Source organism: Polypterus senegalus, chromosome 10 (assembly GCF_016835505.1).
Source record: "Polypterus senegalus isolate Bchr_013 chromosome 10, ASM1683550v1, whole genome shotgun sequence".
Taxonomy (NCBI): Eukaryota; Metazoa; Chordata; class Cladistia; order Polypteriformes; family Polypteridae; genus Polypterus; species Polypterus senegalus.
Window position 1 is genome coordinate 166,914,110 of NC_053163.1, and position 25,449 is coordinate 166,939,558.

The following is a 25,449-nucleotide window of genomic DNA, read 5'->3' on the forward strand; positions in this document are numbered from 1 at the left end:
GGCCACTTCAACCGTAATGGCACTCTGGTTCAATGCAGTGCCCATTTACTTCTAACCCTCTGGCACTGTGGTTTAGTATGGTAGCTATTTCCTTATATCCACCTAGTATCCTGTCAATCGCACATGGCAGTCATTTCATTCCCAACAGCCAGATTACTTACTACACCACCTGGTCACTCCAACTCTGGTGGCATTCTGGCTTAGTTCAGTGCCCATTCACTTCTACCCCTGTGCCAATCTGGTTTAGTGTAATACCTATTTGTTTCTATTACTGGGGTACTCTTAGTACAGTCAGTGCCCATTCACTTCTACCCACGTGGCACAATGGCAATCACACAGAGGTATCATTTCAATGCCAACTGCACTAGGACATAGTCCATTACCCGGTCACTCCAGCACTTGTGGCGCTCTGGTTTAAGTGCAGTGGCCATTCACTTCGACCCCAAAAACACTCTACCTTAGTTCACCTATTCATTTCTACCCCCCATGGCACCCTGGCAATAACACACATCAGTCACGTTGACCAGACAACATACTGTACTGACTTAGGGGGCACACTGGTGCAGTGCAGTGCCCATTAGCTTCTGACTTGGGACACCACCCTGTTACTGTGGTCCTGTAGGAGGACAGCTTGGGCATTTCAGGTTTCACTGTGGAGCAGGTCCTGGAGACATTTTCCTCAAAATCCCATTCAGATGACCCAGGAATTCTTTTCCAAATGTGCAACCCAAACCCCCCCACGCCGCTAGTTTTAACGACTATCCAAAACCATAAACTCAACTTGGCCCTGTAATCGGGGCTAAACTAAGCAATTTTAGGCAAATTCTCTAACCTCCTATGCGTCCCCTTTTGAGCGAGCGGCACGTGCGGCTGTGCTCATACCTGTCATTGGGCTCAACTCCAGGGGGTTTCTCAGATCGCCGACCTCAATTACAATACTGGTCTGAACTGGGGGTTTCTCAAGGTTGAGCAAGCAGGGGGCATTGCCAGGTTCGCTTGTGCCTCCTGTGCCCTGGGAGCCGGCCTGTTGACTAGTTTGTTCTTCTGGCATCTGGAGAGGAGCTTTGGTGTCTGAGAGGGTCTCAGGATTCTCTTCTTCTGTCACTTTTGGCAAGCTCATCACCGGCCTTGACTCACTAAAGAGCGGCACACCTTCGTTCATCCTGAAGGAGACAAATGCAAAAATTCAAAGTGCTACTTTAATCAACTCTTTTGGGACTGCATTGGTACAAGGGGTAGGCAAAACATTTTGGACCACCGCCTATACTGTAGTCAGCAGCCATACCACCTGCACTTCAGAAGAGGTCATCCACCTGAAGCTAAACATGTTCAGGCCTGGCCAGCATTTGGATAGGAGACCATTTAGGAAATGCTTAGGTTGGTGCTGGATGAGGTGATGGTGTGGCCAGCAGACGGTGCCTACCCTGAAGAGAAAACACGGGAGGCCAAAGCAGAGTTGGATGGAAAAAATAAAAGATCTGAAGAAAAAGGGTCTGACTGGGGAGAAGGTGGAGAAGTTTGAGGAAATGCAACAAATCCACATAGAAGTGGGAAAAGATGAAGAGGATAGAAGAAGAAGAAGTGTAACAAAAGCAAACAAGTACAATCCATAAACTCTCCAGTATCCAAAACCGTCATTTTGATTGCAAGTAAAAAAGATTATGACTGACTATAGCAAATTACTCAAGAAGTCAACATCATAACAATGTGACATGGATATTATGTGTCGTCATATCACACCTATTTAAGATGGCGGCAAGTGACACTTGAAATCCAAGCTTCAGATTCTTTTAAATAAAAGTTCACCAACATTTAGTTTCGACAGGGACAGTTAAATTAGCGAGTTTAAGGAACTTTTTCTTACGTTTCCCTCAGATTTTGATTTTTGTGCCTCAGCTCTGGCAAATCATTTATGATGGCTTCTTGTGACTCCCAATCTCTATTTGTCCTTTCCAAGCCAATATTCTTCTCTCTCAGTATATCCCTCTGAAGATCTCCTTCTTAAATCATTAAATCTTTAACTCGGATCAACATGTTCAGACTCTTAAAGTGACATTTGAAGTGTTAAGGAGAAGGTCCACCTCACAGAAACACATAACCACATGCAGGATTGCAATCCCAAAAGTTGGAACGGCTACTCTTTCCCATCCTCACTGCAACCCTGACCTATCTTCTTTATATTTCGAACTCTTTGGCACCCTCACAAGATACCATCCCAGGTCTGTGTTTGCCAGATTCAGTTACATTCAAAAAGGGGTATGGGCTGGTGTTACTCGCTGATGTGACGGTCTTCACATCATGGGGAGGAAACATGGGTATAGCAGATACATTGAATCATTCAGTGAGAACAATTTAACAATTTGAGAATAAACTACCAGTAAATATTTTGTATCTGTGCCTCTTCACAATATTCAGGTGTTCAGTTACTAACAACCCTGAAGAATGAAAGCACTCACCTCGACTCGCCCTCGGGCTCTGGCTTGTCCCCTTGACTCTCAGGCTCTGTCACTTCCTTCTCCACTTCATCCACCTGCCTCTCCCTGCTCACGGAGCGGCTGTCCTCGCTGTGAGAGGAGTCCTTTGCTTTGTCCTCTGGGCGCTCCCGGTGGTGGTGTTTGCTGCCGTGTCTTAGTCTTGCCCCTTCCTCTGGGGTCAAGCCTTCTGGCAGAGGACCTCGTGACCTTCTAGTAGACCGGTGGCCTCGCTCACCATTAGCCCTAGGGCTTTGTCTCTCTTCTTTCCCACCCTGAGAGTGATTGTTCACCCCTCGGTTGTCCTTCTTCTCTTGCTGCCCCTCCGCTTCTTGCGGCCGGGGTTCGGTAGGCCGACGCAGGCTCTCGTTTGCCCCTAGCTTCCTGTGACGATGGTAGCTGGCACCCCTGTCTAGCTCATCTACTGGTTTCGAGTAAAGGGCCTCGCGGCTCGACATTTGCCTCTGACGCCTCAACTGGCTGGTTCTCTGCTCCCACACTGACATGGTTAGCCTCCTTCTCCTTTCCCTTCTGGACAGAAAATAGTTAGGGGCAGTGAGTGTTTGGCTGTTGTGGAGGGCTTCTAAATTTCCGACAGCTTCGACACTAATGCTGTGCCTATTTCTGCGGAATGTCCTTTTCCTAGGACACTCTCGGAAAGAGAGAAAGGGTTTTTTCCTGGTAAAATAATTCCAATGAACAGATAGTCAAAGTCTGCTTTACAAGTTCTAACCAGAGAGAGAGAGGTCAGACCACAATCAGTAATTTCAAGCCATAGATGACGTTGTACCCTCTTCATGGCCAGCCCAGTACTTCCCATCACCCCCTCACCATGCCTGGTTCCGCCCATCAGCTTTAGAAATAGCCCACACTTAGGACAATACCAAATTTTGACCAGTGTTCCCAGAGGAGCTGCTGGGGTGGATAGGGGGAAAGGGAGTTCTGCACTGTTTTCAGGAGCAATGGAGGAGGAGGAGGATGAAGGTGGCTTTCAAGTCCAGAACCCAGCTAAGGGGTAAACACTGGGTAAAATTCATGGCTGCCCTAACTCCCTCATGAACCCCTGGGGGCAAAAGCTGATGATGTCCGAAACCCAAACCATCAAGAGGGGAGAAATGGTAAGCAAAGAGTTTCACTTGAAAAGGGTGCAACATCCTATCGCTTGTGGTAATCCGACTTCCACTGAGAGTTGCGTCTGACGTGGGATATTCTTTAATTTACAATGACCCCCCCACCCTCATCCCCTGTACCGCATGCGTCTTTCATGCCATGCATCATACCCACAGGCACGAGCACCAAACACCAGATCGGCGGCAGCATGCAACACACAAGACACCATTCACAGCCGAGCAGGGCGTCCACGCTGTGCCGGAAAAATTCCAAAAAAAGTTTTGGGAGCGTTGATGCAAAAATGGCCATAGCAGTAAAGTAACACAGGCACCTTTCGCAGTGGAAGGAGATCACTTCTCAGATTTTGTGCAGCCCTCTGCATTAAAAAGTACCGCTTCTACTGGCCCGTTTACTTTTTTGCCCCCACCTCCCAAACTTGCCCTTCTCACAAAGCCTCCCCTTCCAGAAGTAGGCACACCCCGTTCCACTGCGAAAGCAAATCGTGCGGGAAGATGTTCTGAGGGAGCCACAGGAGAACTGAGGTATCCTATGGGAATTCATAAGGGGTGTAGGAGATGGGCGTACCACAGAACCTAAAATATCCCACCCTAAATTTCCTATCCAGAAGTAGGTCTTCAGAAACAGGCAGCGGCTTTGGGGGAACCCACAGCTGCTTCCCTGGCAGAACAGAAATCTGTAATATCTTCTGAGCCACCCAGAGGTTGGCCTTCCATCTGAAATGCGGGCGTTGTTATTCATTGAACGTACCAACATAACATGTGAGGGGCGTGCACGGAAAAATAACTCACTCGGAAGCCATCATGTTGGTGGCCGACATGGGGCTGACCTCCTTTGCCTTTTGCAAGGCATGCTTTTGGTTGAAGGCTTCCTCTTCCTCCTGTTCATCCTGTTGGAGGATAGAAGCCACAATTAGAAAGAAGAACCCCCCCCTAAGCAGATGAGTGAGAGTTTCTGTGTGAGCCGAGATGGAAGTGGACAGACAAAGCAGTTACAGCAGAGGGGTCATCAAAGAGATTCAACCTGCGGTCAGATCCTCAAAGAGCAAATACTCTTTCGGCCCAGGACCCCCCAACCCACCATCCGCCTCACTTCTGGACACTCTCATCCCATCACCCACTCTTTAACATCACACGCATTTACTAAGTCAATTCAGTCTGGTCAAATTTATATCCGCATGACATTAGGAATTATCACTATGCATTCGTACGGGTGTTGCTATCATTCCAAACGAGCAAACTCAACTAGTTCACTTCCATGAGGTGGGCTTTTAGTGTTGTGTAAGATTAATGGATCTTTGCTTGTTCTGTGATTGAATGTACTTTGAATTGCTATCCTTTTTAGGTGGTCTTCAGACCCCAGCACTTTTTCATGTCTTGTTATGTTGCAGCCTTGTGCTAAAATACCCAAGAATGACAAAGTGAAAACAAGGATTTGGACTTTTTACTCAGCACTAGGTAGACTCTCGGCTGGAGTCTTTTTGGCTTTGATGCAACAAACTTCATACACACACACCTGGATTTGGGGATCTTCTGTCATTTTTCTCTGCAGATCTTCTCAAGTTCTGTCAGGTTGAATGGAGATTCTTGGTGGGCAGCACCAGAGTCTTTCCAGAGATGTTCAATTGGGTTCAAGTCTGGGCTGTGGCTGGGAAGCTCATGGACATTCCCAGAAGTGTCCCGAACCCACTTTGTGAACCTTCAGCCCAGTCTGAGGGCCACAGTGCTCTGAATCAGGTTTCCATTAAGGATATTTCACTTCTTTGCTTGATCCTAACTAGTCTCCCAGTCCCAGATGCTACCACCACCATGCTTCACTGTTGGAATGGTATCACACAGGCAATGAGAGGATCCTGGTTTCCTTCAAACATTGATGCTAATCCTGGCTTTCATAAGATCAGAGAATCTTCTCTTCCCACAGTCTGAGAGTCTTTTAGGTGCTTCTTTGCAAACTCTAAGCAAGCTTCCATGCGTCTTTTACTGAGGAGGGGCTTCTGTCTCGACACTCTTCCATAAAGCATAACTCGATGGAATGTTCCTCCCGGACATTTCTGCCATCCCGTTGAGCCAGAGTGACTAACAGGTTCTTGGCCATGTCTCCTATCATGGCTGCTCATTTTGTCTGGGTTGCCAGCTTTAAGAACAATTGCAGACTAAATGCCTCACAGGGGCCAAGATTTCTGACACAGTGTCCACATTGGATCGTGTCACTGACGATGAAGTATCTACCATATTGCTGCATGTCGGCACTAATAATATTTATTTACAGCCATCTGAAGCATTAAAGAGGAACTTCATCTCTTGGGCTATGCAAAAATAAATGGTATTGTATTGTGTTTGTGCTTTGTAAAATGATTTTTTGCTTTGTGATTTCTCGCTTTATGAAGTTTTGCTCTTGTTTCTGACTTTTGGTTTTTGATTTATAACCTAAACTCGCCTTTTTCCTCTGACCTTGGCTTGCTCTCTGACTACTTGTGTCTCAAAGTCACTTTCATAAAAAACTTTACTGTCTTTTATTCTAAGATAGTCTAATTGGCAGCACATGCATTTGAATGCCCCATGGGTTTCGATCGTTGATTTTAATAAATTATTGATGCCCTTGCGGAGTAAAATTCAGACAATCTGTATATAGAGTCAGCGGTTTTGACACTCCACAATTCCAAATATTTGGTCATAAATGGTGGATGTGGCATATTTAGAAGGTTTATATTCTCTTTACGTTTTGCCACATCGCCGTTTTGTTTTTGTCGACAAGTGCGACTCTTCCAGAATTTTTATATTTCCCATCTCCCTGGCATCGGTTCCCAGAATGCTCCATGGCACTCTCATTGGTTACATCATTAGAGAAACGGCTTAAAGATCGTCCTCAGGAGTTCCAGTATTTAAGTTTGATGTTATTTTGGATCATCTTAGTTACTGAATCTCTGCTGTTGTTTTTTGACTTCAATTCCTGTTTCTTGCTTTGATTTTGATGTTGATCGTGTTTTGATCTACAGTATGCCCATTCTCTGACTATGTTTCTCCTGGTCATTTTTTCTTTTATTATCTGTCATGAGTTAGTACACCATGTTGGACAGATGCAACAAATCACATGTGTCCTCTAGAATGTTGCTGGCCTTTGAACTTAACAGTCATTGGTATCCCAGTCAGTTGGCTGTCCGTATATAAACATCTAATGATAGCCAGTGACTGGCAAAATGTCTTTCTTCAAAATAGGGTATCCCTAGTAGTTCTATTTCTTCATTTTCATAGGTGGCCAAGTTGTAAGCGCAAATGTGTAAGTCGTAACAGTAAGACAACCAGGAGGAGCGAAACGACTGGGCGAATGTTTGTCAGGCAACATCAGAAATCGTAGTCAAGAGCAATCGACTGTGAACCTGTAATTCCTAACGAAATAAGTATCCTTTCAATCCTCTTTACAAAGAGTGTTCCCTTTATTCTTACATTAAAAGCAATAATTAACACATCTCCTGTCTCTTATAGCAGGTAGTATCAATTGATGCCTGTGTGACAGAGCCCAAGCAATGGGAGCGCATTCATAGACAGAAAGTGTGATACTAACCCAATGATGTCATTCATCAACATGGTGGCAAAAAAAAAAAAAAAGGTGGAAACAATAAATAAAAATAAATTCCATAAAACCCAGAAGGTTGAAAAATATTTCAAAACTCGTAAAAGAGGTCAAAGAATGACTGAAGACTGTGACACAGGGAGACGGACAAACAAATAGCAAGAAATATCTAGAAAAGCTAACAGTCCCTGCAGACAAACCTGGAGATTAAAGCTAAACAACCGAATGTTTGCGGAGAGCGCCTGCCTGTCCAACTAGCTGCTACACTTTCAAATGGGCAGCAGGCCTACAAAATCACTACATGGGAGGGGGAAACCATAAAAACCCTAGCCAATCCCCCCAAAGCACAGCAATTACATAACTAAACGTATTAACTAATACAAAAATTCTAAAATTCTACAAAGATTCCCAAAAAATCCAAAAATGTATAGATAAATCTCCAAAGAACAAACCAAAAGGAAAACTCTTAAGTAAATGTCAAAACAATTACAAAAAATTAAAAACCCAACAGTTCTTGAACATAAACCTGGAGATAGATACTAAACAACCACGTCTTTCCAAAGAGTGCCTGCCTGTCCAACTAGCTGCTATTGTTGTGATTCAGCCCAAACAAATGGCCTACAAAATCACTAAGTGGGAGATGGGAACCATAAAAATCCTTGTCCCTATAAACAAAGCAATTAAATAATTAAATCAAATGTATTAACAAATACAAAAATTTAAAAATTCCCAGAAAATGTAAAAACTCATTCATAAATCTCCAAAGTGCAAACAAAAAGAAAACTCTGAAGGAGATCTTAAAGTAAATGTGAAAAGTGTTACAAAACATAAAAAAGCTAATGGTCTTTGGACATGAATCTGGAGATAGAAGCTAAACAACACTATCTGCCCAGAGAGTGCCTGCCTGTCTAGCTAGCTGCTATTGTGTTTTAGGTCTAAAAAATTCAAAAAGGCCTACACATTCAAAAAGGGCGTGAGGCCTACAGAATTACCAAATGTGGGAGGAAACCCATGAAAAGCCTTGTCCCCAATAAACAAATCAATTCAATAATTAAATCAGATGCTTTAACTAATACAAAAAGTAAACTGTTATGAAAGTAAAAAAACTAACATTCCTGCAAATGAACCTGGAGACAGAAGTTAAACAAAATGTCTTTTCAGAGAGTGCCTGCCTGTCCAACTAGCTGCTATTGTTGTCATTTATGCCTAAAAACATTCAAAAAGGACGAGGTCTAGGCATTCATAATCACTAAATAGCAGAGGGGAACCGTACAAATCCTTGTCCCAGAACAACAAATATTAAACATGGCTAAAATAGCTTAATTAAATGAATGACTAAAAAAACTTCATTAAATGTTTCACCTAATGCAATAATTCTAAAGTTCAAAAAGGACTCCAAAAGATATTCCAATATTCAAAAAGAAATCTCCAAAGATCTTTATTTAAATGTCACAACTGTTATGGAAAATATTTTTCAAAAGGAGAGGTATTGAGCCCAAAGCAAACGTTCTAGGAAGCTGGTAATCCAAAATCATAAACGTAAAAAATACCAAAAGGTCTGAATAACAGAAGAGCCTCAGCAGTGAACCGAGCTGGAGAGGTGAAATCCACAGAGCACCTGAGGTTACATCCGCCGACCCTAATTTCAGTGAGTTGAGGGTGCAGGGCAAAACCACAAACAGTACGATTAATGCACTCTCAGAACAGACAAGGGGGTTTGGGGTAAATTACAACATTGATATAAAAACACTAAAGAAACAAAGCTATGAACACAAAACAACTCACAGCACAGAATAAAATTCAAAGAGATAAACCAACCGATTCTTGCGTTACACTTGGGCTGTGGGTCCTCCAGCATTAGGGGGACAGGCACATTTATGAAAGGGAAAGGAATCCTTCTGGCAAACTGCACTCCTACCATGTAGATTGCTTGCTCAAGAAGAAGCTGCTAGTAAAATCAGAACGTGTCCATGGGGGGCCATTTTATTGGGACAGTTTAGCTATTAGCAAAATAAATGGACTTGATGGACTGAGTGGTCTCCTCTTGTTTGTCAAACTTTTTATGTACTTATGTGAAACTCTTACTGAGTAGCACTCACTAAGTTGGCAACCACCTAAACGATATGCCTTTGCACATCACAGTATATGGAGGAAGCCCAAGGAGACACAAGGGAGGGCATGAAATCTGCACCAATCAACCATCCATCCTTCCATCTGTCCATTACCGCATATCCACTTCAGAGCTGTGGTGAGATGGAGCCTCAGTGATGGGTGTAAGGCAGAAATCTACCCTGTAGATGACTTTAAAGAGTAGTACCAGTGCACTCCTGCAGGTGTCAGGTTGACCACACTCTACAATGCAAAGCAGCTTCTGTTGAACAAACAGGAGAACTCAGCGCTGCTCGGCAGGACTTCCTCAACTTCCTTCTGGGGCTTCTTTAGTGGAGTTCCTCTGTGAGGAGTGAAATACATGATGGGGATGTGGAACAGGAACAGCCTTACCTTGGTGAGCTCCTGAGCATTTGCAAGATTGTCCACAGCGATGGCCAAGAAAACATTTAGAAGAGTATCTGCACAGCAGGGTGTCAAGGAAGAGCGACACAAAGAAAGAGGGACACGGCGGAGTTGGGGCATGTCCTCTCAGTCATGGCTGCCGTCACCCCAAGAATATGACAGAAAGATTGGATGACAGCAGCCCGTTCATTTGGGTGCAGTCAGATCCACTTGCATCTCCAAAATAACATCAGTCAAAGATCTGTAGCCCCATAGGGTGCTGCTTGTTTTTGTTACTTAAAGATCTTGGAACACATATGATGCATTTAAAATCCTTGCACCTTGTAGTTTGGAGTTCTGGATTATAACATTTTTAGGTTTACTGCCTTAAAGTCTAATGGTGGTCTAAAGGGGGCAAGACTGTGGTTGAAATGGTAGTTCTCCCCGTTGTTTTAGCCAATAAACTATAAAAACAATTTCAGATTGGAGGGAGGGATAGGGTTAGCAGTTGATGACCAGATTGCACGCTGAGATATTCAGTGTCATGCATGTGTGCACAGGGGAGAGCTTAATTGCACAGGTGATGGTAATTCCCTGCCTTTCCACACGTTGGCGCTGTTTGCCAACTCCTTTTCTCTTCCTCCCTTGGCAGACTGGAAGATTGATGGCTTTACCATCACTGACATCACTTCCAGTGTCCATTCACCTGGACCTGCCTCTTCCTACCGGATGTCCTCAAAGCCAGAAGAACTGCCATCGTAGTTCAGTTCTGCTGCAAACTTATGGGTGAAGATGTTTCCACAGTTGTTGCATTAAGTTATACAAAGTTACCAGGGTAGTACCTCAGATCTTTTTCATGACCTTTTCTACTCTATTACCACAGAAACTACAGCAAACAGTAGTGGAATTGACAGACATTACAGTTTGTTGTTCTAGAAACGGGTTGGTCGTGGGGCAAAGTACCAGTCTGCATACAACAACTGCCAGTACTCAGAATGGCAGAATGGGTACAGCATACTGGTGAATACTGGCCTACTTCAAGCAGTCTTCTAGAGGCTTCTCAAAGATTTGACCCCCAATAGGCATTTTATGGTGTAAAAGAAATCTTTCAGTTGCTGTTCTGAAGTGTGAACTGTTGACATGGCTCACGTAAAAGTTGCCGCACTCTGAGCCAGAGGGTGGCGCTGCTGCCTAATGCAGAGTGCAAGATTGACGGTCCTTCCACCTCGGACGTCACTTCAGGTTTCTACCCTCCTGAGCCCCACCCCTTTGATGCCTGGCCACGACGCCATCTTGGATTTCAAAAGAAGGCTCCCATATGAAAAAGATGTCACTTGTTGTTTTTGTTTTTTTGAGTGACTCATTTTTTGCCATCACAATATATGCTGTTCACCTTGGCGCCCCAAACCTTTCCATGTGTTTCCTTGTCTCATTATGTTGGATATTCTTCTATTTGTCCTTTCATCTGGTTAACATGTTTTATATTACGACTGTAAAGTAGAGGGGGTGTTGTGCACTTTCTGATAATCTCATATGTGCAAATCCACACCACTGAAGGTTCCTCTGCCATTTTTTGCACGGATTCCCGTACGGAAGATCATAGTCCAAGTTCTGTTACACCTGCTCTTTATTAGTGAAGTGCCTCTAGGTGGCGTTTCTGGGACTTGTTGGCTCCCCAAGACAGGTCTAGTCTGTGCCATTTTGGTTTGGGGCCAAATGTTTTTCTTCTGAGAAAAGTATTTAAGGACCTCTGGTGATACGCGAAACAGCAATTACAGTGTCAAAAAATTGCCCCGAACCTTTCTTGGCCATGTGATTTTGCAGTTGCGAAATGCAAAGCTCACTAAAATGAATCCTTGTGAGTTTTTCCCCCCAAGTCTTTTTAGGTGGAAAGTAAGCGATTATTGCTCCCTAAGGGTTATTATACAGTCGAAATCGCTCGTGCCGTCTCTGCCGACACCATCCCAGAGTTGTGCGGCACCACTTGATATTGTCAAGCTGCCTGCCCGACTCACACCACTCATTAAGGGTAGAAGTAACACCATCCGACTTTAGTTTCACCAACTCTGTAACCCAAGATTTTAGCTGGCTGGTATTTACTCCCTTTCAGTTTCCTGTACCGTAAGAAATTTTACTGTGCAGGAGGAAAATATGAGGGGGGGGGCAAGAAATTCCCAGAGTCAGTCACTGACCTCGGAGTAGGTCGTGGTTATGGAATCGTGCGAGATGATCAAGTGTGAAATCCTGATGTTTATTCGACAATCATACACATGATTTGTGCGATAATTTTTTTTTTCCAAGCCAACAGCCGATGATGATTGCATTTTTCAACATCGACAGACTTGTTCAAAAATGATTTGTTCCTCGTGGACAGACTGGCGACATTGCATTGACCTCAGAAAAAACGTCCGCAGCCATGGCACACTCAAAACTGGATTTTTTCACCTGCACACACCCTGTTGACAGTCAAAAATGTGGTTGCTTCGCCAAATCCTGCGCTCTATAACTTTTTATTTGTTCCTGAAACTGATTTTTAGAATGGAGGGAAGAAGAGCAGCTACTGTGGATTAGAAATACAGGAAGAATAAAAACGCAGGAGGCTGTAAACGCGGAAACTTAAGAAGAGTACAGGAATGGCAGGAGCGCTGGGACACATGTGACGCATCTCAAAGGGAGCGTTTTGAAGGTGACTAAAAAGAAATTGCATTAAGATTTTTCTTAACAAATCCAGGAATTTTTTGATACACCTCCCATGATTATTTCACTTGTGGCGAAATGAAGCATATTTTACAGAAATGTTTTGCACAAGTCGCCATTGACTGTCTTCTTCTCTTTCCTCTTTTTCTTCTTCTAACTTTTATTTAACAGAATTCAATGCTTGGATTTCACATGTCTCACAGGCCGCCATCTTAAATAGGTGCGATATGATGACACATAATATCCATGTCATGTTGTTATGAAGCTGTCTTCTTGAGTAATTTGTTCTGGTCATAACAATTGTTTAACTTGCGGTCAAAATAATGTCATTTAGGGTTTGGGATCCTGAAGAATTCATGGACTGTTAGTCGTATTTTACTGAGGCTGTGGTGATTTCCGTTTGTCTCCTTTTGTTACACTTCCTCTTCTCCATCTTTTCTCACTTCAACTGTATGTGGGGTCGATGTGCTTGGTCATCCTCTTCGCCATTCAAGCTCTTTTCCTTCAGATATTCTTTGACTTTATCCATCCACTGTGCCTGACTTTCTTTCACCCTGGGGTGGCAAATAAATTGGGAATCATTTTTTTGCCAAGTAATGAATTTTGTACTTTCCCTTGAAGTTACATTCAAATTTTTCCACGAAATTCAAAAAACATCGAAATTAAAGTGGTAGTAATTTGTGTAACAAATTCTTTCCCGTAAAGCGGCCCCTCCAGTCGACACAGTCTGTACAAGCCACAGCGGCTCAGAAGTTATAGAATTACAATTCCAAACAGTTTCTGTTTCTACCAGTTAATTTGGAAAATGAATTGGAGGTTCCTGCAGCGTGCGAGGCCCATGAAAATGCCTGTGTAGCATTAATAGCCCCCTTATTCATGGGTGCCAGCTGGCAGAAATGAGCCTCACGTACGCACAGCTTTACATATTGTGTGTTGTACAAAGCCGTGTGTCACGTTATTAAAAGCCAAGATGATTATGGTGGCACAACAGCTATTATCACAAGCCATTTTCATCTAGGCTCACCTTGGCAGATGATCTCTAGGCCATAATTAGAGAACTATAAAGTGTGCCACCCAAGTGGGTACAGCATTCAGCACTTAACTTTGGGAAGGAAAGGTGAAAGAACTGTGCACTCCTCCCATATACATTAGGGGGCTTTGTCTTCAATCGAGGTCACAGTGGAGGCAGGCTGTGTCATGATATGCACAAGCAACGCACTGTGGGGGGTCCATCAACACAGACTCCACAGTTACGGCTCAGGATTTCACTCATTTGTTTCCATAAGAGGTGCTCTCTGCCGTGCAAAAAAAAAAAAAAACAAGTACCAAAAGATGGCAAGTCATTCCTGGCATTCCCATCTGCTGTGCACCTTGAGGCACAGCAATTCAGAAACATCGTTCCTTCCGGACGGTTACAGAAACACCTGATTAGTGACTGACGGACCTATGGGGCTTGCAAGTTTCACCGGTCTGTCAGAAACCCTCATTTTGGGAGTAAACCCTGAAATGGGATTCTGCAGGTTAAGGATCACTTGCTCGCCATGGCGTACACAGCTCTGCTTTATTGTCGTATATTGTTCTGCTCCACTGGAAGAATCGAAACCCACCTGTTATATAATACAATGGGAAAATGGAGTCTGAGAGGAGCGGTTTTCAACCTTTGTGACTTGTGGGCTGGTTGAAGTATGGGAAACTCTTCGCAGGCCATGTTGGGGGAATCGCTTATTGGATTGGAATTTCAGGTAGACTGGATTTATTTACAGTACATCGAAAGTCAATCAGAGACAGAGAGTGTGTGTGTGTGTGTATGACCCCTACAAGTTCACAGCATCCGGATTTCGTAACAGTATGGCGATGAGTGGAGACACGCATTGCCTGCTTTTTCAGACTGGCAGTTGGCAATGACTGTGCAATGCCAGACAAATTTCTGCACTGGGAAAATACCATCGTACAGTATATGAAATTAGTTTAAATTATACTTAAAAACTTAAATGTAAGAAAATGTTCTCAGCTGCTTGTCAATGCCACCCTCAACTAATATCCTGCTTAGTAATCATTTTCCAAAATCTTCTAAGAGGTGGACAGCATTGTAAACCATGTTCTGATTATTTTCGGGGAAGAAAGATCCCGCCATATCAAAGACTCTGTGTGCCATTAACAAGGAGGTGGGAGTGGTGGGGGGATATTGACGAGGGAGGTGGGACAGAGGATAGAGGGGGTTAAAGGGTGGGTCGAGACCTTTGGGAATTGTTTGAAAGTCAACATCAGCAAAACCAAGGAACTGCCATATGAAAGAGCCTCTACAGGTGGTCACTATCTACAATTGTGCTTGAAAGTTTGGGAACCCTTCAGAATTTTCTACATTTCTGCATAAATGTGACCTAAAACATCATCAGATTTTCACTCAAGTCCTAAACGTAGATAAAGAGAAACCAGTTAAACAAATGAGACAGAAATATTTTACTTGGTCATTTATTTATTGAGGAAAATGATCGAATATTACATATTTGTGAGTGGCAGACGTATGTGAACCTCATGGATGATCAGTTAGTTTGAAGGTGAAATTCAGTCGGTGTTTCAATCAATGGGATGCCAGTCAGGTGTGAGTGGGCACCCTGTGTGATTTAAAGACCAGGATCTATCAAAGTCTGCTCTTCACAACACATGTTTGTGGAAGTGTATCATGGCACATGTCAACAAAGGAGATTTCTGAGGACCTCACAAAAAGAGTTGTTGATGCTCATCAGGCTGTTAAAGGTTACCAAACCATCTGTAAAGAGTTTGGACTCCACAAATCCACAGTCAGACAGATTGTGTACAAATGGAGGAATTTCAAGACCATTGTTACCTTCCCCAGGAGTGGTCGACCAACAAAAATCACTCTGAGAGGAAAGCACATGTGTAATAGTCGGTGAGGTCACAAAGGACCCCAAGGGTAACCTCTAAGCACCTGAAGGCCTCTCTCACATTGGCTAATGTTCATGTTCATGAGTCCACCATCAGGAGAACACTGAACAACAATGGTGTGCATGGCAGGGTTGCAAGGAGAAAGCCACTGCTCTCCAAAAAAAACATTGCTGCTCATCTGCAGTTTGCTAAAGATCACGTGGACAAACCAGAAGGCCATTGGAAGAACGTTTTGTGGACGGATGAGACCAAAATAGAACTTTTTGGTTTAAATGAAAAGCGTTATGTTTGGAGAAAGGAAAACACTGCATTCCAGCATAAGAACCTCATCCCATCTGTGAAACATGGTGGTGGTAGTATCAGGGTTTGGGCCTGTTTTGCTGCATCTGGGCCAGGACGGCTTGCCTTCATTGATGGAACAATGAATTTTGAATTATATCAGAGAATTCTAAAGGAAAATGTCAGGACATCTGTCCATGAACTGAATCTCAAGAGAAGGTGGGTCATGCAGCAAGACAACGACCCTAAGCACACAAGTCGTTCTACCAAAGAATGGTTAAAGAAGAATAAAGTGAATGTTCTGGAATGGCCAAGTCAAAGTCCTGACCTTAATCCAATGGAAATGTTGTGGAAGGACCTGAAGCGAGCAGTTCATGTGAGGAAACCCACCAACATCCCAGAGTTGAAGCTGTTCTGTACGGAGGAATGGGCGAAAATTCCTCCAAGCCGGTGTGCAGGAATGATCAGAAGTTACCGGAAACGTTTAGGGGGGTCACAGCAGATACTGAAAGCAAAGGTTCACATACTTTGCCACTCACAAATATGTAATATTCGATCATTTTCCTCAATAAATAAATGACCAAGTATAATATTTGTGTCTCATTTGTTTAACTGGTTTCTCTTTATCTACTTTTAGGACTTGAGTGAAAATCTGATGATGTTTGAGGTCGTATTTGTGCAGAAATATAGAAAATTCTAATGGGTTCACAAACTTTCAAGCACAACTGTAACTAACTGTCCTTTCATATCTATCTATCTATCTATCTATCATACAGTATAGTGCCTTTCCTATCTTTCTAAGTGGTCATTGGGACAGCGGGCTTCTCTAAGGGTGGGCTATGTAATGGTTATTCTTACATCAGCCAGGGATGACATCAATGCTGAGTATTCAGATGAGCAGCTTCAGTTCCAGCTGCAGGGCTACCTATAAAAAGAGAAGAGCCACAGTCGCACAATCTCCATTCTCATATGGCTAAAGTGAGCTGTTCTTCTAAGGCTAGTGAGCTACCTGCAACATCAATGAAACTGTTAGGCCCTCTCTGTTCTCAATTCTCCATCCTCTCGGTCACAGCTTGTGGTCCTTGACTTAGTGCAGGGTCCCCAGAGCTGGCAGCTGCTTAAGCAGGTGCCCACATCAATTTAAATGATAAGGAATGCCGTCCGTCACCAGCTGTGGGCTTTACGTGCACAAGAGTAGGATACAGTTTCCAAAGAGTGTGAGGACAATGAAGTAGACGGAGGACCACATTCCAGACTTCACGCCCCCTTGAGACCGGATCCCATTGTACATCACCTCGTTCCAGTCCTCGCCGGTGAGAATCTGCAGAAACAAGCAGTAGATGTTACTCATGGCAGTTCACCGGCCCACTAGAGCTGCCCAGCATGATGGGCAGCACTGAGCCGAAGACAGACACCAAGATGAAAGGAAAGCAACTGCACCTGAAAAACTGTCATTATCGCTGCGGGGAAAGTATCAAAGTTGGTCGGAGTGTAATCATCGAAAATGAACCTGTGGGAGGAAACAGACGTAAAGCTTGAGTCCATATCTGCAATCAGGGGGATGAGCTACAGCAAAAAAAATGAAAAAAGGCAAAGGGAATTTGGTTCATTCCCAGTTTAGCCCATCGCCTTGAGTGCATCTAGTGAATGAGGGACATAGATCTCTGTATGCCACGTGCCACCAGGGTCTACTGCTGCCACACCAGACACCTGTAGGCACCTGGCAACAGATGTGTCTACATCACCTGTCCCTCTGAAGTTAACCTCAACCCTTAGGTGTGCAAGTGAATGGGTGATCCCACAGGATTTGGGTGGACAAGCATGAGGCCTGCAGGGGTCATTTGTCAGCAGTGGAGGGGATAGGGATGGGAATTGAACTGATGGGCATGTTAGGGCAGAGGAAGAAATGACTGGAATGGCTGCTGGGGAAAGTGGGCAAGAAATGAGGTCAGGAGTATGAGGGGGTATCGAGGAGTGTGAGGAGCTAGTGTAAGGTGGTGAGAGCTGTGATGGAGTGGGCAGGAGATGGCAACTATGGAGTAGAGGGCATATAGCCATCTAAAGCTGTGTAACTGTTGATGAGAAGGAATCCCAAAGTGAAGGAGACAACAAACACCCTCATGCCCTGCTACCCAAACACACTAACACACAACTGATCTCACAAACAAAACAATGTGGACACATCTGCAGGAACCTTATAAGGGGACAATGGGGTGAAATGAAAGAAAAATAAAAAAGAAAGGTCCACAGGCGATGGGTGGCATGCTGCCACCACCACAGCAGGCTCGACGAGGCAACGAGACACTCGAGACTTCCAGACACCAAGACATCTCCACTAGGGGGGGCAGAAGACAGCAGCCCCTGACCCCGAAGAAGGACACAGAACTGGAAACAGACAACATACAGCAGAGGGTTAATGAGGAGAGTAGGGCCCTTGGTGAGCCTCCAGCCGTGATTTGGAGCATTGGAAATGAGAAGAAAAAACAGAACGGGGAGAAAGAAAAGAAAACTAAAGCAAGTCACACTTAAGAGCATCAAGGTTGTCACAGAATGCCACTTAAATATTTAGTCAGCAGGATTTTCCATATCATCATAAACCACCCACCACCAAACCAAGTCAATGCCAGGGTTCCCAGAATGCTTTGCTGCACTACAGCCACTTGCTCTTCTGTTGGCTTGATTCTTCTAATGACACCCTAAGCCACGCCCTCTTCCAGTGTCTCAGCCTCTGGGGCGTGGCTACAGAGGAGGCCGCCTTCCAAGTGGCTGAGCTATCTGTCCATCACATGCATTTACAGGCTGAGGAGTGCTGACCCACTGCTTCTTCTTCAGGCCTGTAGCAGCGGTGGGCATTTAAAACGACTTCAGTCAGGGCACAGCACAGGGTGACAACAGACAAAAGAACAGAGAAACAAAAACACTGGCCACAGTCACACAGACATATTTCATACCAGAAAAGCAATAGCAGAGGAAACCCAGCAATGCCAGCTCTATACCCGCGAGGACTGGTCACACGGGTGACGGCGCCTACCTGCCACCAAACAGCTGCATTCCCAGTAAGGCAAAGACGACGATGAAGAGGAAGAGCAGGAAGAGGAGGCTGATGATTGACTTCATGGAGTTCATCAGGGACACGACCAGGTTCCTCAAGGAAGCCCAGTACCTGAAATACATGGCAGATTGGCGCTCATTGTGATGAAAACGTGATTATAATGGAAGAAGAGCAGCGGGGAGGTCTGAGTATCGCTCAGCAGGACGCCATTTAACATGCCAGGGGGTCCTGAGCGAGCCTACTCACTTTGTGATCTTGAATATTCTCAGCAGCCGCAGTGCTCTTAGAACACTTATTCCAAATGACATTCCTGGTCGGAAGAATCCCCAGACCACCTCGAAGATACTGCCCACAATCACCTGCAACAGGGGACAGAAGACAATGGCATATTATAGTAAGGACACATTTCCGTATGTGGGGTTTGTGTCTTTGTTTGTTTCCAGTGACAGAGATGTGCAGCGGTGGTCCCCATTGAACCTTAAGAATGTTGTTATCTCTTTGTTCTTTGTTTATCTATTCTCCACTGGCTAAAACAAACAGATTGGCTATTATTACAAACAATACGGGGAACGCCAAAACCTGATGACTGACCCTGTGCTCTGACCCCCAAAGGTCATACGAAAAGACAATTTTCCCTTAGGGATTAACAAAGTACATTAATATATTTCATCCTTCTCTGTCTGGGGTTCAGATTCATTTCTCTTTATTGTCCATTTTTGATTCTTTTGTTAATTATTTGTGTTGTTTAGTGTTCTTATTATTACTGTTATTATTATTATTGTGCATTATTTAATTTTTGTGTATCTATATATCATGTGTCAGTTGGGTGACTTCCCAAGAGGTGGGACCACCTGCCTATCATCGTCAAGGGGCTGCCTTTAGCCCTATATAAGGCTGTGGAGAACCCAAAGTCCGTTGCGGTTCATTGAAAACGCTCATGGTAGTGGTGAGTTCTCCCGTTTCAATTGCTCTTTTTGATTATTGTGAATTCCTGGAGTTTGGTGATCGTTGCTCTCTTTGCACTCTTTGGATTTGGCACTGGGATTTGTAGAAATTGCCTGTTTTGAAGGCTTTGCCTTGTGTGTTTTTTGTGTTCTTTGAGAGCTTGGCTCTTTTGTTTAGAACAAATCTTTTATCTATACCACGTTTTCCCCTTTTTCTGACTAGACGGTGTTTGATGGTTTTCCCCCCTCTAGTGGCCGTTGTCAGTCATCGTTCAGGACTTGATGCTTAGAAACTCTCTAGGTCATAACGCTGCCTTGCGCCTGATAATTGCTGGAATGGGCTCCTGCCACCCTGTCCTGGATAAGCAGGTGAGGAAGATGCATGGATGGATGGCCGCATCGAGCTTTCTTCTATTAATCATCTTGTATTTTTTGCTAATTCTGTTAGTTATTCTCCATGTTTTCTCTATGTTGAGCACCTCTCGGATGGCACTCAGTCTGTTTACAGCTTGGAGAGACCTCAGCATTGGTGCTGTGCTATTAACTCCTGCTTCTGTTGCTTGGCTACCCTTCCTTCAATTTTTCTAAATGTTCTTGTTTTTGGACATTTTTCTTGATGTTTTGATTTCAGGTTTTGTTTGCTTTGCTTTATTTTTTTTTTAAATAATGTTAATATGCTTTAGAAAATAAGTCAAAACAAGTACAAATTGCCATAAATCAGGGGTGTCCAACTCCGGTGCTGCACGGCCGCAGCAGATACTGGTTTTCATTCTAAGCCATCTGCTTCATTATTTTCCAGTTGCTGCCAATTCACCTCTTTTGCCTTAATTTTAATTGACTTGACTCAGACCCCTGAATTGTTTCCTTTTTCCTTAATTAGAAGCCAAACAATTTTGAGACACAAAACGAGCCAACACATGAGCACTAACCCATGTCCATCACACGTTATCTGAAAATAAAGAATGATGAAGATCTCAGTAGGACTCATCTGCTCAGGCTGCCAAAACATCTTAAGGGTGGTCTTTGAAAAAAGAAAATCATCAGTTTTGGAAATGTCTACTGTGGCAGAATGGGAGCAGCAACAAGCCATGAATTAAGTGACGGGTTTAGCTAACAACAAGTATGGGCTTCTAATTAAGAAATTGGTTGGAGTTAGAAGCCCTGACTAGGCTGGTCGTCTGTTGGCTCAATCACGTCTGATTTCTGTTTGGCTGCCATTTATTTAATCAAGAAAAGAATGAATTCAGAGGACCAAATCCTTAAAAACCAGGGCTATTCAAATGAAGGGTAAAGGAGTTAATTAGCAGCGAAAACTGGTCACTGATTAGGAAAAGGGTTAGAATGAAAACCATTAGCCACTGCGGCCCTCTGGGATTGGAGTCGGACACCGCAGCCATAAATAAAAAAACATGAAAAAGTCAGCTCAGTCAGAAATAGAATCACAGAATTGCAATCTTAAACCACTCTTAAAAAAACCCATAAACATTACTGTAAAAATTGTCATTTTTTCGGTTCTCTGGACCAGGGTTTCACGGTTTTCCTTCCCCCTTTTAGCTTTTTGTAAGCCCTGGCTCCTCCCCTTCATTGGTCATTCGTGTAGGCCGCAAAGTCTGTTCATAAGTTTTAGTGGCCAGGCTTACCCTGAGGCCTACATGGTCTGGTTTTTTGAGTCTCATTTACCATCAACAAGCTGGCGTGACTTACCCCACAGTCGAAGCAGTTGAAGGAAGAGTGGAAGTAGAGTCGCGGTCCCAAGCCATACATTTTCAAAAACATCTCGGTGAGAAAGAGGCCCAAGAAGATGAATTCTGCATAATCTACATGAGGAAGACACAAAGGTATAAACTGTGATGAAGACAACAACTCTTGTGAAACTTGTGACTTTTTCAGACATGGCCTAGAATGAAATTTCTTCTTTTCTGTTTAATTTCAATATTAGGGAAATGGACTGCATGTGGCCTTGGGGTTAAGTCCTACTCAAGTCTACTTTCCTGTCACCAGGTCCCCTGACAGATGCCAGAATGACCAAAGCTGTCTTCTCAAATTTGCTTTACTCGTCTTCATGCTAAAGACTGACTGGTATGGGAGAGCGAGGCAGAAGTTTCCTGTTTTACTTCTATGTACGGTGAAAAGAGACATTTTCACTTGATGAGGACATTACAGGAGAAGGTAAAGGCGATATTTCAGTGTTTGGAAGTGTTACTAAGCTATAATGTCAGGGTTGCTGAAGTGTTTCTCCTGCGCAGATGCTCACTTGTCTGTCTGTGTGAATCCGCTGCCCGCTGGTCATCTTCATTCCCTCAGTAGACTCCTAATATCTGCGTGGAGCTTCCCAGAAGGCAATACATTGACATTTAATTACTTAGCAGACGCTTTCATCCAAAGCAACTTACAAAAGAGGTCAACATAATTGAGCTAACATCAGTCAGGGGTCTGTTTGGGGACAACATTGATTTCCACAAGTGAAGAGCTCAAAACAACATATAAGCAAAAATAGGTTACAAAACCTAACGGGTATCAGTCGGTTAGTTAGAAATCCACCAAACCACAGAGTCGTCCAACGCTTCTTGAACACTTTGAGGGAGTGAGAGTTTCGAATGTAGGTGGGCAGTTCATTCCACCAGCCAGAAGCTCGGCATGACCAGAGTCTGGCCTGAGATTTGATGCCATTTCAAGCTGGCAACAGCAGACGCCATTCTTCAGCAGATCACACTGGTCGAGATGGAGCATAGAAGAAGCTCACAAGTGTGTTCTTATCCATACAATGTTGGCATCTCCAGATGCCATCCATCAGCAGATTGGACTGGTCGAGAAGGAGCACAGAGCCTCACAGGTGTCTCCTTATACGTATAGGTACAGACCCAATGAATACTCTGTGGGCAAGCATCAAAGTTTAGAACTTCATACCTGCCACTACAGGAAGCCAGTGCAGCGATTAGAAGATAGGAGTGACATGTGACCACCAGACGTGCCATTGGCAGTGTCTCAGTAACACATGCCAGTGCTTCTGCCAGCAGAGAGTTGCAGTAGTCCTGCCATGACAAGACCCTAACCTGGAGCAGCATACTCTGTCAGTACAGCTGTGCCCGATTCTCTCATAGGTACCCACTGCCAGACGACTATCCCAAGTAGACTTCAGAATAAATGAAGACTCTTGCAGAACTCGCTTCACCTGGGGTCTCATTTATGAAGCTTGCTTATGCACAGAAAGAGGCTTGAAATTTACGTATGCAACTTCCAATGCAAACATCGGGATTTATAAAAAAAAAAAAAAAAAATTTGACTGGGGGGAGTGTGCATATATTTACGGCAACTCTGAGCCCTGCGTACGCGCCATGTTGGACAAACTGGGAAGTGACGACACTCTTGATCAAGTAGGAAAATGCAGCCAAACCAGCTAAGTGACAAGTTAAACGTATAGTGATTCATATCACCGAGCCGTTATTGGAATGTGTGTTGACGTGCCAAACGTATGACACCTCAAAAGTGATGACTATGATGCACGCCCTGCATTTCAGTTCCCTTTGAAGAGGGGCAGTGCTGCATATTGGCATTGAAGAACGTTTTTGGTTTGTTGACAGTTCATATCAACTGCCTGTTGTCAATTCTCTTTGAAATTCACTCCATCATTCACGCCCGCCATGCTGAAAGCCAACATCTGACTGGCAAGGAGCTACATCCAGTTTTTGTATGCAGTGGGTGCACATGCATAAAACATGGCAAATTTTTGCCAACATGCAGCCGGGTCTGGTTCTCCGAACGTATACAGAGCACTTGACTGCACTCATATTGCAATAGTGATAATGAAGCTGCTTCTGTTAGCCATGAGTAGTGACTCTCCATTAACTGAGATGTCTTCCAAGATGGTGGCCTGTGTCAACCTGTAGTTAATTTATTTTGAGATAAAGTAGTTTTGAGAGAGACGTGATGGTGTTGGATGTGGTCGCTGGCTTCTTGGTATGGCCACTGGCTCAACCCTCAGTGCTTCGTGTGGCCTTCACTATTCATCATAACAGCAGTCACGTCATTACATGTGCCAGGTGATAGTGGCTATCCGCTCAGACAGTGGTGCCATAATTATAATGCCACAATGTCACACATGATCTTGCGCTCTCGGTTGCGGAGCACTCATGAATGCAGGATGCGTCAGGAGGAAGCTGCTCTACCAGCCAATGAAGTTCTGCAGAATTGAATTTGCATATGTATGACGTTCATTAGCATATGCCAGTTATGGATGTTTCAGAACAGCTTTCGGGGCGTTCACGTACACACATTTACATGGCGATTGTGATTTAGAAAAACCAGTAAGAATGTGCGTACGCCAGAGTTTTTTGGGTCGTGCGCATATTTTCACGCAAAGTTTTATAAATGATGCCCCAAGTGAACTGAGAGAGCTCTAAGTGGACCAGTTCAAATATCTCGAGATCTTATGGACAAGTGATAGAAAAAGGGAAGGCGAGAACGACAAATGGATTGGAGCGGCGGTAGCCATTCTGCAGGATTTGTACCAGCCGGTTGGTGGTGGTGAAGCTGAGTCTACCGACGAAACTCTCGATCTACATCCCTGTCCTCACCTGTGCTCGAGAGCTGTGGGTAGTGACCCAAAAAATGAGGCTGCAAGTACAGAAATGAGGTGTCTTCTGAAGAAGGCTGGACTGACACCATGATAGCAGTGTGGTAGAGCCTCAGAGTATTGAGAGGAACCGCATGAGGTGGTTTGGGCATGTCGTAACGATGCCCTTGAACTGCGGGAGACCCTGCAGCAGGTGCAGGACACACTAGAGAGATGATACCTCTTGGCTGGCTTGGGAGCACCTGATAATCCCTAAGGAAAAACTGCAGCTGGGACAAGGAATTTGAATGGTGACCTGCTTATCTTGCTGACATCACAAACCTCGCCAGGAAAAGTGATTTCAGAAAATGAAGAATGAATAGAATCTGAGACAATAAAATGTGAAAACACTTTTGGGAGCTGTGTGCTCCTCTCATTCATCATCGTGCAGCATATTTGCCATCAACGTTCAGACCACATTTGTCTGATGTTAGGCCCACGCCGATTTCCCTCATGCCCTGCATTTTTCATTAGATGCGATACTCGAGTAAATAAAGTAAATAACATTTCAAGTGTTAAAGTACAAACTTACAAAGCAAAGTGGAGAGCCAGTAAGGCTGGTTGTGGTGGACAATAGCAACGCAGAGGGTGTTCAAGGCAACCAAACTCAACACCGTCCAGTAGAAGGCATGGGATTTGACCATGTGACGGACGGATATCCGCAGAAAACGCTCCTTCCGTCGGATGTAGGAACTGCCATCCACTTTGGTGCTCTTAATGCTGGCTCTTGACAGGGGCATCCCTAGGAGTGGGGAGACAAAAGAGCGTCAAGAAAAGATCACATTTTAATTTGAGGACATACACCATGAAGAATGATGACGTACACCATGGCAGGATCCCGGAGTTGTGGGCTTCATTAATGTGTTCATTTTCTGCTGCCACTTTACATGGAATTGAAACTAGAATTGGTAATATGGAATGCAAATTTGCTATGGATTCTTAAACTTGACAGGTGGATCGGAGTTGCGTCTGCCGCTCTGGTGAAGCGAGAGCTGAGTCGAAAGCGAAAGCTCCTGATTTACCGGCTGATTCCCTGTTCCTACCCTCAAATAGGGCCACAAGCTGTGGGTAGCGACCAAAGGATCAAGCAACAGAAATGAGCTTCCTTCACAGATTGTCTGGGCTCAGCCTTACAGACCGGGTGAGGAGTGCAGAGAATAGGAAGGATCTCAAAGTCAAGCCGCTGCTCCTCTGCATTGAAAGGAGCCACTTGAGGAGACCTGGCTATCTGATAAGGATGCCTCCTGGTACCTCCTTGTGGAACTGAGAGGAGACCCCTGGGCAGACCTACAATAA

General features: G+C 44.2%; 1 protein-coding gene across 11 annotated transcripts in view; it reads right to left on the bottom strand.

Annotated features, from left to right (window-relative positions):
• Positions 1–25,449, bottom strand: part of LOC120537999 (voltage-dependent R-type calcium channel subunit alpha-1E) — a 368,732-nt gene that overhangs the window by 98,135 nt on the left and 245,148 nt on the right. For 7 of the 11 annotated variants that reach the window (XM_039767332.1, XM_039767333.1, XM_039767330.1 and 4 more), the window contains exons 13-22: positions 24,686–24,895; positions 21,246–21,358; positions 18,844–18,956; positions 18,577–18,708; positions 16,986–17,055; positions 16,749–16,866; positions 9,672–9,739; positions 4,391–4,488; positions 2,457–3,149; positions 883–1,163 (exon numbers count right to left, since the gene is read on the bottom strand). In XM_039767332.1, the coding sequence (XP_039623266.1) occupies positions 883–1,163; positions 2,457–3,149; positions 4,391–4,488; positions 9,672–9,739; positions 16,749–16,866; positions 16,986–17,055; positions 18,577–18,708; positions 18,844–18,956; positions 21,246–21,358; positions 24,686–24,895 (1,896 nt within the window). The remainder of the gene's footprint in view (positions 1–882; positions 1,164–2,456; positions 3,150–4,390; positions 4,489–9,671; positions 9,740–16,748; positions 16,867–16,985; positions 17,056–18,576; positions 18,709–18,843; positions 18,957–21,245; positions 21,359–24,685; positions 24,896–25,449) is intronic. The other 4 variants (XM_039767338.1, XM_039767337.1, XM_039767335.1 and 1 more) reach the window with 2 other exon arrangements.